This window comes from Gavialis gangeticus, unplaced genomic scaffold (assembly GCF_001723915.1).
Source record: "Gavialis gangeticus isolate Ggan-Ray unplaced genomic scaffold, GavGan_comp1, whole genome shotgun sequence".
Lineage (NCBI taxonomy): Eukaryota > Metazoa > Chordata > Crocodylia > Gavialidae > Gavialis > Gavialis gangeticus.
Genome location: NW_017729024.1, coordinates 14830573 through 14843001, shown reverse-complemented (window position 1 = coordinate 14843001; position 12429 = coordinate 14830573). Strand labels below are relative to the sequence as shown.

The window sequence follows — 12429 nt, the reverse complement described above, 5'->3', positions numbered from 1 at the left end:
ATCATTAAAAGTAATTATTTTGTGCAAAGATCCCAATTTCAAAATTGACTTGTATTGTGAATATCCTCTGCTTGAAACACAGTAAAATAACACCCACCCACCTATCAATCAAGAGCCGAATGTGACCAGCACACACCTGTTTGGTTTCAGTGACAAAATCTTTAAATATCAACAAGAGTTAATTCCTTTACAATGAATCAATAAAACACTAACACACTCCACTTTCCATGGAATGTTAAATATCCACAGATGTCTCTCTCAGGTTTTGTATGATTAGGGCTTTACTGATTAGACAGAGAAAAAAATGTGTACACAAAAACAAAATTAAAAGAAAACCTTTATAGTTATATAGATATATGCATTGAAGACAATTTCCAAGACTTTTTAATAATTGGCACCATTTTATTAGTTCCATCATGGCTTCCAATGCCAGCACAGATATGCTTGCTGTCTTAATCTCAGTCTATCTTCAAGGAAGCTTCTTTATTTTAGCAGTAATCTCCAATTACAATCTGATGCAACTTTGAAGACTTATTCCTTTACAGAAATGTGGTTATACTACAATGGAGCAGAAAATTCTAAACATAAGTATCTTGCATTATATGTCACACATGCATATTGCAACCCAACCAAAGCACAGTATTTTGCCAATATAAATCTTCTTTGCCCACATCTACTATGCAAGGAGTGGACAATTATTTGGGCTGGAGGACTACGTAAGCTTTGTTGAGCTGTTAAGGGCTGCACACACGTACACGTAAAGGCAAACATGTGTGTGAAGGCACACACACAGGAGCTCTCCCTGAACCCCCAACTCCACCTGAGTCCCCAACGTATGGCTGGGTCAAGCAGGACTTGTGCAAATTACACCCATGTAGTCCAAAGCAGTGCACAGAAACAGTGCAGCACCAGCCCAGCTCAGCCTTGCTGTGTGCTGGGGTCTCAGGGCCAGGAGAGGGGTGCAGCAAGAAGGGGGCTGCGAGCTGCAGGTTATCCAAGCACAGCCAGGTCAGTGCCATGCTGTATTCTCTTCTCCCTGCTCTCCTTCCCCGAGTCTCCAGCACACAACCGGGCTGGGCTGGTGCTGTGCTGTGTTCTTGTGTGCCACTTTGGGCCACATGGACACTGCTGGAGCAGCTGGTGTGGTCCTGCCCAACCCAGCCATGTACCAGGGACTCAGAGTCAGGCAGGAACTACACCAGCCACTCCACCTGCACCCACATGTCACGGCCTAAAGCAGTGAGCAGGAGCACAGCTCGGCACCACATCAGCAGTGCCTGTGCCCCTACTAGGCACCAGCCCAGCCTGGATAACCCACAGTTCCAAGCACTTTTCCCCCTGCATCCCTTCCCCCACCAGCAGGGAGAACCATACCTGAGCTTCAGCTCTCACTGGTGACTGGGCTGTCTGGTCTGCAAACAGCCACATGGTTGGAACTGCATGCAGACAGTCTGGACAGGCAGAAGTTTACCCAGGAGCTCAACACTCCCTGCCTTGGAGCATTCATGGGGGGCTGCAAGGTGGAAGGACATGTCAGGCTGGTATGGGAATGGCTGCCTGGCCACTGGAGCTACAGCCAGCTACAACATGAGGAAGGGAGAGTAAGAGTTGACAAAAGCCAGGGCAGCCATGGGCAGTATACAGTCCTCCTTCAGAGGAGTAGCTGGCCTGATAGTATCATTCAGCAGGCCTGATAGTATCATTTGGTGGGCTGGATTCAGCCCATGGGCCATATTTTGTCTACCTCTGCACTATCCTGTACTAATTATAAAAGTATTCATGCACATGAAGAAAATCCAGGTAGTTATCCCATACAATCGCAAATTACTGTACTAGGGCAGTTTCTCACATAACCTATAGGATTTAGTCCCATAAAGCTCATTTAAAATAGGAAAAATTGAAAAAGTTTTCCCTGCTGTTCCTAGCACTTCAGCTCTACCAGTTTTAACAATCCAAGTGTAGATTAACCATTAACTGCCAAGAGTATATTTACCTTTTTCACACACCTCAAACTGCACTGAGAATGCGAAGCTTAAGACACTGCCAGCAACACAACTTCCTTTCCCTCCCCCCTGCCCCCACAATTTTTCATAGGATAAGATAACCTAGTTCCAGAAAAAATGTGTATGTAGTTCAGAGCTCTACTATTTTCCAAGTTCCTTAGAAACCAGAACAGCCATCTAGATAGATACCAGACTTCTGTATGCACCCATAGGGCCCTCGATGTGCTATCTGAACAGATCAGCCATTAATAAGACTCATCTTCAACCATATCACAGAAAGGTAAACATCCCCTTTATACAGGTGAGGAACAGGCACACAAGACAGTCTAAGTGACTGGTCAGTTTGCAGAGGCAAATCTGGAACAAAGCGCACCTCCATAATGCTGCAAATATTATTGACTATATGTGGTAAAATGAGAAATTCTCTTAGTTATACGCAAAGCCCTCTACTAAACTAGATTTGGATAGGCTATAGTGAACCATAGTCCTCAAGACTGCCTCACTATACACGATTTACTTCTCATAATAATGCCATGCCCTCAGAACAACAGAATTGCCAGCTTCAGTAGTGAAATTCAGAAGTACCGGAGATAAAGCTTTATCTTTGACTAGTCAAGAATCTGGCCTTCACTCCTGTAAAGATCAGGAACTCCACAAAGCTTGGGGCAATCCAAACAAAATATGACAATTATTGTAGCTGCTGACAGATGTGGAAAATAAAACAAAATGCTCTTTACTGGAAGAAGCAATGCGTTAGTTTGACCTGGCTCTGCAGCGTCTGCATAGATCGGGCACTTCAGCAGGGCTTTCTGGCACTTTTACCTTAACAGATGATTGAATCAGCTTTGATAGAAGTGCCAAAAAAGCCCCACTAAAGCATCCGATCTATACAGACATTGGGTGAACCAGGTCCAACTAACATGATACCTGTTCTGGGCACGTGCTGGGCTCAGCGCAGGAATACATGAAGTTTAAATTAATTCACTAGGGTATTTTAAATTTTTTTTGTAAGCAGCCTGTAATATGTTCCATGACATCAAAAAAGCCTAAAAACCTCAAAAGACGAGAATGCAAGCACGACTGCTTGCTGACTGAAGAGAACTTAAAGAAAGACATCTTTGTACAGACACGTAACATGAAAAAGAAAGAAGACAAACTGAACAGCGACATATACAGTAAAATCTTTGTTATCCGGCATTTAAGCAACCGGAAATTCTATTAATCGGAATTTCTGGCCAGCCTGCCAGACACAGGGGGTGGGGGGAAGGTCACATGTGGCGATCGCCATCCACCACCCGGTGCTGTCACCACTCTGCATGCGGCCACTGCCACCCCTCCCCCACAATCATGCATGCAGCCACCATCCCCCACCCTGCTCTATGTTATCTGAAAACCCCTGCCAGGTTATTTCAGAATTTTTACGTAACTGTCAATACTCTTACCCCAGGGGGTGCTGGATAACAAAGATTTTACTGTATTTTCTAAGCCTATGCAAGAAACACAGCATAATGCCCAGGGGACTAAACTCCTACAATCTTCTGACTACTATACACAACTCCAAATATGCTTCACAACTATGCAAGAGAACTTCAGAGACCCCAAAAAATAATTTTAGGAGATGTTCAGACCACAATAAAGAAGGTATAACACAGTTAAGCAAACCAGTCTACAAAGTAGAGCTTGACAATTCCATTATATCATCCCTCAATAGTGAGAGAAACACTACACCTGAATTAGCAACTCTGTGGTGGTACAAACTGGGGTGCAAACTTGGTAGGCACTACTAACATAACCTTTAACAAACCAAAAGCTTGCAATCACAAGTACTGCATCCTACTAGGCGTTTTCCAGGATTTGAATGAAGGGTTATTACTTGAAACCATGTTTGATCTTAACAGCAAAAACCACTACACAAAAACACTAAGTTTATGACTAAATGAACACAATTCTACAAGCCTAGACAGCTTGTTTCCCAAAAAATTCCCCCCACAGTTTTCCAGGACAAACAAGAGTTGAATCTCTCATAAAAAGGAAAAAGGAGAGAGGAGGGAAAAATACTCTCTCCAACTCTTATATAAAGGAAACGAGACATGGTACAAAACCTCTAGGTTTTTTCTGTTAAGCCCAGTGTGAAAGTTAGGCATTCTTTAGCATTTATAGTTTCAGTCTGTTTTAGACATGGGCCAGTCAATAGCTAACAGTCAAGTTATGTAATTATTCAGAATTTATTCCATTAAATTTGAACTGGTCTTCCCCAATAAATGCATAAGTAACATAAAACAAATAAGCACCAGAGTTCCTCAGCTAAAGAACCTTTGACCTATAGGTCACTGGTACAAATCAAACAGAAGACTGTCTTTTGACTAGACTATGTGTATGTAAAGTGAGTTGGTGTGAGTCAGGTTCCAGCAGACAAAACCCAAATCACACAACAATCACCACAACTGAGTTTCAACAGAGTAACCAAGTAGTGAAAAGAACAGATTATTCTCTCTCTTAAAAATCATCCTTTAAAATTAGTGGCTTAAGGGCACCAGGGAAGGGGGGAGTGGGAAAGTTTACAGTGTTAATTAGTGCTGTATCAACTTGCTCAATAATCAAGGGCAGGACAAGCCATACACCAGAAATATCAAGCATCTTCTGTTTGTCCAGGTTATGGCTAACCTTAACAGTCCCTTTCATGTTTTCCAGTGCAAGTATCATCACCTACGTTAGGCTGTGCAACAGGCAAGGTATCGGCACCTAACACAGCTGCAGACATGGCAGCCTAAGCATAGTTTACACCAGAGATGTGGGGCGGAAAATTTTCCAGCATTTTATTTTTCCATGGGAATTTTTCCATTTCTGAAAATTAATTGTTTCATAAAATTCATTAGTAACAATGAATGGATGCCAATATAATATTAGGCAAGCTTGACAGTTTCCAAGTTGTAATTAATGTTTTTCAGGTGATTATCCCTAGGAGTGTGCGAGTACATATATGTTTTATTGATTTGTAAATAGGAGGGTAGATACACTCACATAATAATCCAAACCAAAAATCAAGTTATGAATTCACCTAATGGGCTGTGCAGGTCAAATCAAAACCAAAGCTTAAGTTCTTATTTCATCTCAGACTGGAAGTGAAAGCAAAACCAAAACTAAGATTAATTTTTGTTTCACTTTCAGTTCAGCAAACACAGAGCAGTGTCTCTCATTTCTTTTCTGGAGTTGCGGAAGTTGTAAGCGATTGCATAAGATCTGTTAGTTTTTAGTACTTTTCATTTGAAGTAGTCATAATAATGCCTAATCAGAAAAAAACAACTAGTGTGTGGCATCATTATAGTGAAGTTCAAGCCACTGAAGGAAGGAATAAAGTTGGTAGATGTCAATATTGCGAGCAGGAGTATGCTAACAATGCAACAAGAATGAAGAAATATTTAATAACATGTAGAAGCTGTTCTGAAAGAGTACAAGCCATATACAGAAAGCCAATACAACAAAGTAGTGGAACTCCATCTGAGAAAAGTCTACTTCAGGAATCCTTTGTAAGTTAGTCAGTCAGCCAGTAAGTTAAACAATACACAGCATAGACTAGCATCTATATTGTTTTAAAACATTGTAATTTTAAAAGTTAATGCAACTCTGGATTATTTATTTAAAATATTTGCATCCTGCTTCTCTGCTTGCACTAAGCACCCAAAGTGGCTTAGACATTACAATATTTTTTTATAAATTACATAACAGATAAATAGTTAACTATTTTAACCTAGCAGAGCAAGCTTAGTCCTCTGGCCAACAGAAGAGACCAAACTATATTTCCCTTTGGCTCTGCAGTCCCACAGCAACTGAGCAGCAAGTTGAGCAGCAGATTTGCCACTTCTCCTTCTGATGGATGAGGCCAGACTAGAATCGGTTAAAATAAAAATCTTTTCTCCTTCTTGTTGCAGGAACTTGGTAGCTCAAGTGAAATAGCAGATTTGCAAAAAAATGGAAAATGAAAATGTTGAGTTGCCAGATCCAGGAGAAGCAGCAGCAGGATCCTCACTTTCAAGATCACTGTCACCAGATATGCGATAGACCAGGAGTAGCTGTTCAACAGTCAAGCTTTTTATCAAGCCTTATGGACAAAATGTCAAAAGAAGAGCAAGAGAAAGCAGATGAGACATTAGCTCAAGCTATATTCACAAGTGGTACACCTCTTTCCATAACTGAAAATCAATATCAGAAGGAACATTACAAACTAATTTGCCCAACAGATGTTACCATCATGTTATCGCTTTGTCATACTCTGAGAGAGAATGTGATGAGTTCAAACAATGGTTAAACAAAGGATTGGTCAAACAGAATCACTGACACTGATGTCAAATCAATGGATATAAAGAAATCCTTTACTGAAAATTATGTTAGCAACACCTGAACCAATATTCCTGAAAGCAGTTGCTACCAAATCTTCTTGTCATGCAGGTGAATGCATAGCCAAATTACTAAGTGAAGAGATTAAAAGTGCAGGTCCCTCCAGGGTACAAGCCCTTTTAACTGATGATGCAAGTAACATGAAAGCTGCATGGCAAATATTAAAGGCAAAGTATCCTCATTTAATAGTATTTGGCTGTCTTCCTCATGGGTTGAATCTTCTGGCAAAAGACTTAGTAAGTGTGAATACAATGAAGACAATATAGTGAAGGTATTCAACAATCATCATGTTGCTAATCAGACTTTGAAGAAATTACAGAAAGAGAAGCAGGGGAAGGAAAGTACACTTTTATTGCCAGGAGAAGCTAGATGGGGCTCAGCTACACAGTGTTTACATAGTCTGTTGCTCACAAAGAACTGTTTGCAGTGTGCTTCAATAGATAACAGTATCCCAGATTATTCCCATGAACATTTGCAAGCAGATTCTTGACAAGTTGTTCTAGGTTCAAGTTCAAGGACCATTCAATTTGTTACTACCAGTTTCAGTGGCTAACAAGAAACTTGAAGGAGATGCACCAAGCCTTTCAAATATTCCAGATATTCACACAACTGAATGAAAATCTAATTGAGTTTTTGTCTTTTTCACCTCTATCGGAAAAAGAAGAAATAAAACAAATGTTTACTCAGATCTGAGTTTTGCTCTCATCCAGGTCACTTGGAAGCAAACCTTTTGGATCCTCAACACAGGGGACAACATTTATCAGAAGATTAATTATCTACAGCTCGATACAATTATGGAAGTAGCTAAGAATGCCCCCAACATCGGCAAAATAGCTGTGATGACAGACACTGCCAAGTACTGCAAAAAAGAAAAACTTTGAAGCAAAAATATCATTTGGTGGGCAGCAAAGAATACATCTTCTCGCATATAGTGGAAGGGATACTGTAATACCTGACTACTGTCCAGGATTGCTCTAAGAATCCTAAGCATTCCACCAACAGCAGCTTCTTGCGAATGGAACTTGGAAGGCTTTCAGCTCAATCAAGAAAAAACGAGGAACAGACTAACAAATGAATGCACCGCTAAGCTTGTTTCTATTTCTCAAAATCTCTTGCTTCTGGAGAATCAGTCAGAAGCACAAGTAGTGAACAAGATGCAATGTTATGATAAGTTACCCTTGCCCACAGACTCATTGGTAAAGTCATCCTTTAGCAAAAGAGAGTGTGGTTCAAGTAGTTCTGAATCAGATTTGCCTTAGTCTGATTCTGAAATGGAACTAATAAGTAGCACAAGTGATTCTACAGATAGTGTCAGTGAAACTGGAGCTGCCGCAATGATCTCGGTGAAAGACAGTTAAACTCTGTTGAAACAGATGAATGGACAACCACAGTGTATCATGCACAGTTCTTTGGGTGTGCTAAAATCATTGCATCAACAGTTTTCAGTGCCTTTGTTTTTTCTCTTTAATTTAAACAAACAGTGTAAGGGAAGTAACATGCTATTGTGTATTATTTTTACAAGTATTCCAATAAAAATAACTTATTTTCACATAAAGCTTTGAATTTGTTTTACCATAACATTTAAACCACATTAGGTGGGTTATACTTAATTTTTTTCCTAATCAAATATTTCAGTTAAAATACTTGTGGCTATTGGGACATAAAATTAACATGGGGGTACTTTAATTTTGTTTACCAAATATAAGTCAAATAAACATGCTAAATCAGATCATGCTGTATTTAGGGCATTGGAAAATTTTCCGGAAAATTTCCAATTCAAAATTTTCTGGAAAACCCACATCTCTGGTTTACACTAGTGCTTTTCTAGATGCTTTGACCTTCATACCCTAATTATAACAACTGTGGGGGCTAATCTCGATAACATTTTTACAAATGAACAAAAGAAAAGAATGTGTAATTCAGATAAAAATGTGAGGACTTTGTTAAGTGTTTCAAACATAATAGTGTTAAATTTACAAATTAAACACTCTGGTGTTAAAATACTGTAGATAACATATTTATGTTCTTAAGAGAACTCCTTTCTAAAGGACATTTCTAGAGTCACTTGATTAAATAAGCAGTAGTGAGATAAAAATCAAATCTAATGTACACAAAGTAAAGCTAATCACAACTCATAATTTTATTTTCAATCTTTCTAGCTTGACTTTGTGCAAGGTTATTTTCAAATACCTGTAAGAACAAGGCTGGGTCCCTCCCCCCTCCCCTCCTCGCACATACATACCAGCTTTGTATTGTAGGCTCAGATTCTGCAGTTAAGTACATGCTTAACTTGAAGTATATGGATAATTCCGCTAACTCCAGCGAACAAGTTTCATGCTTAAAATCAAGCATGAGCATAATTGGAACACTAGGCCTTGTTTAAGAATTAGTCAGCTGTAGTTTCCTGGGATGCTGCAGAATGCCAGAGACTTGTCTGTATTACTAAGGAGTGGCTAATCCACAGCAACTTCACTTACAGAAATGGAATTGCTACTAGAAATTCTTTGTACATCTTAAATAAGGGTCTATCTGTGTTCTCTGGAATTTACCTAATCATCTATTTCATCTCTACTTGAAAAACTGCTAAAATCAGGTAAAAAAAAAAAAGCAAAAAACTTTCAAGCAAGAAGAAAGTATTTGTACTAATTATTCATGGACAGCGAGGCTTCTAGCAAAAGGCAACACTTGTCATGCTGAAGAATGTAACTTGACTAAACATCTGAAGTCGAAGTCATATAACATACCTGAGAAGGATGTCTGGAAATGGTATTTAGAGGCTCATTTGGCAATACAAGTTCTGTAAATCCAGAACATTAATAAATGCTAATTTTAGGAAACATCACTCTCATTGAGGCTCCATACATTTTTGTTTAATAACCACATTTTTGTCATTTGTCTGTCCCTACTATAGTGAGACAGAAAGGAAGCACAAAGCATGCACGGTAAGATTAAAGGATCTCAAGGGACATAAAAACAGCTCAGCGTATCCTGCTGCACGCACATATACCACTAAGAGGCCCACCTATACACTTGAAAATACTTGCACCCACTTCCTACCTGAAAGTTGCCTCCCTCTCTGGACCTGCTCAAAATGATTCCACCATTTCCTCCTTCAAAAGGCAATGAAGAGGAGTTCTGTGGAAGGCATGTCAGAAGAAAGGGATTATGGAGTCTTCTTCCATCTCAGCTAGGTACCTTAGTAAAATGTTTAACGATTCATTTATCACAAAGCAAGAAGCACTCAAGTGTGCTCTCATGCTCTCTCTCATTTCCAACTCCTGGGATTCTAGGCACCATACATGATTTGTTAAGTGTCTTTCAATTAATCCAGGTGTGGGTGCATGGTTTGTCAAACTCACTTTCACAGTATATTGCTGTATGGTGCACTAGAGTATATCTAGTTAACAGATGACCACTGCCTTCAAGGTTTGCATGTAAAAGCCTCTTTCCTTTTGGGAAAAAGGTTATTGCAGACTCTTGCGTCAAACTTCTAATACTTTTATCCTTTTCCAATCCAACTACATAAACAAATAACATTTTTCAAGCATTTACACAATTCTGTTTACAAATTAGCTGCTTGCATTAAGCAAGATACGAATTTTGCTTCTAATTTTATTCAAGTTCCTCTCAGCATAGACAATCTAACTATTTGGGAAAATGAAGACTTGAAAAAACTGGCGCCTGACAAGTAAGCAGGTTCTATAGTAACCTATGGCCAGAACTGGGACACTTCCTATTACACAAACATCACCACAGTGGTGACTGACAGCAAGTACCAGGAGGACCATACCAACACTTATAGCAGTACACTGTGAAATCACAGGAAAAGCCAGTCTAGAGAACTAGTCTGGGAACTAAGCAGGTGCTATGAGAGGGGGAGAATCAGGTTATACTGGATTAGGCGTGTCAAAACTTGATGCAACAACTTACCCATACTAAATCAATGCAGAAAACCTCCCTGCTGTACTGTAGAAGTGATCAGTTCCCAAAGGACTTACTCTTGCATTTAAAAAAGTTAGATTTCTAATTTTTGTGATTACAAAGAGTCTTTCCCAACAAGAATATGGAATTTTTTGCTATTCTCGGGAGAGCTATTAAAACAAGTGTCAACACTCTGGCCTTGTCTAACTGTGGAATGCATTGCGCAATTTCATGTTGATGGAAGCAGAAATGCAGCTAAGCTGTTCTCTGCTAATGCTGTAAGTCCTGCAAGTGTATTGCAGCTAGACAAACTGTACAAATTCTTTATGTAAACACACCCTAACAGAGTAAGGGTAGCAAAACTGCTTTGTTGATAGATCAGAACTTTAACGTAAGCAAAACTGATAACCATGATGATAATATTCTATTCTCGCTTGAAAAAGCTAAGCATTTGGAACAGGAGAAGGGGCAGGGCAGACACAGCTTAGAGGTACTAGAAAGTGACAGAAATGTTCCTCCTCCCAGTGGCTGTAAAAAACACTGGTTCCCAGTTCTCCAAATCTGCCAGATATTAGCCAGCCAGCTGTTGATAAGCTATGCTGAGTCATATCAGCATCAGAAGAGAACATCCTGCACTTTTGACAGGTACCATGAGGACAGACCAAACCTTTTCCACTGCTCTAGGGCTCAGCTGACAGATTACTCTCCTCCTTTTACATTTTGGTCTCCAACTAACCTGTTTTCTAGTTAGCAGACATCTTGTAAAAATTACTGACTCTGGAGTCTAACTTCATTAGAATACCAAAAATGTTTGTATGCAAAAGATTTACTAGCATTTAAGATGTTTTTTGTAAATTTGTGTGTATTAGATGTTAAAGACAACATTACGGGTTGACAGTTAATGAATCAAAATGTTAATATATTAATTACACTCCAAACACCTACATCACAATTTAACCTATAAGACACCACCCTGCTCTGTCTTCTACATATCACTATATCCAAGTCATTTTATGCAATGTAACCTTTTACCTTTTTCCCCTAATTTGCAGAATGAAGTTTTTGGTTTGTTTTTTTTAATGGTTTCTAGTAGACGTAAGCTTTAGTGTATTAAACGGTACAATTTTCTGCCCTCAGGGTTGCCCTCACTTAAATAAAGAAGGTATGCTGTTGTTATTATTAAGTTTGGACAAGCCTGAGGGCTTGCCTATGCAAAACTGTACCACTTAAATTACACCAGTGCGGATGCAGCTTTGCTGATATGCATCTGTTTATCATCAGTAATGATGATCTCCATATGGGAAAAGAGGCAAGTTACTCTGGCTACCTTTGACACTTTCATAGTAGCGTAAATGTATGCAGACCAAGAGGTGTATCAATTTTAGTATATAAGGGAGAAAAAAAACCTAATTTATCCAAAGAGACAATTTGTGAGAGAGGAGTTTCTTAAGGTGATATCCTGGCCCAGCTGTATAGTTTGGATACAATCAGACAAGCTTTCAAATGAAGTGAAGAATGCTTTCCATTTGAAAGCTTGTCTAAATTTACCCCAACCACATAGTTGGCCCAGTAAAATGCATCACCCTAAGAAATCCTTCCCTCTCACACAATTTCTGGGCCACCACAGCTTCAACATCACTCTTACACTACCGTATTTAAGTCTGTACAGTGTCTACGTAGGCAGGCCTGAATATAAACCAGCCTCAAGTGGCTACGTTCAGCTGATCAAATCAGGCAAAGCTGACATACACCCCTAACTGTGCTCAGCTAGGGACAAACTACAGTGAATGATGTCCTGGAGCAGCCATCCCAACAGCCAGGGGCCCCCCTTCTGCCTTCTACCACCACCATTTGAAGGCAGTCTCAGAAGATATTTGACAGCTGTGTTAAAATATGTGACCAACCGGATACAGCTGGCATTCTCACGCAGGCCAAGGGGCCACCTATGCCACTGCTTCCCAAGGCCTTGCCCACACCAGCAACACCGCTGCCCAAAATCTTGGCAGCACTCCGGCAGATGCGGCCGGGACCCAGCTAATGCCCGAGATGGGGGACGGTGGAACTCCGGGGGCGAAGCCTGTTCCCAGCCTGGTGGGGACTCAGGACTGGT

At 40.0% G+C, this 12429-nt stretch overlaps 1 protein-coding gene across 6 annotated transcripts in view; it reads right to left on the bottom strand.

The window, feature by feature from the left end:
- Nucleotides 1-12429, bottom strand: part of TMEM161B (transmembrane protein 161B) — a 133056-nt gene that overhangs the window by 114127 nt on the left and 6500 nt on the right. For 5 of the 6 annotated variants that reach the window (XM_019516915.1, XM_019516916.1, XM_019516921.1 and 2 more), the window contains exon 2: nt 9456-9533. The exons of the other annotated variant lie outside the window; for it this stretch is intronic. In XM_019516915.1, coding sequence (XP_019372460.1) covers nt 9456-9533 — 78 coding nt within the window. The remainder of the gene's footprint in view (nt 1-9455; nt 9534-12429) is intronic. 6 annotated transcript variants of the gene reach the window in all.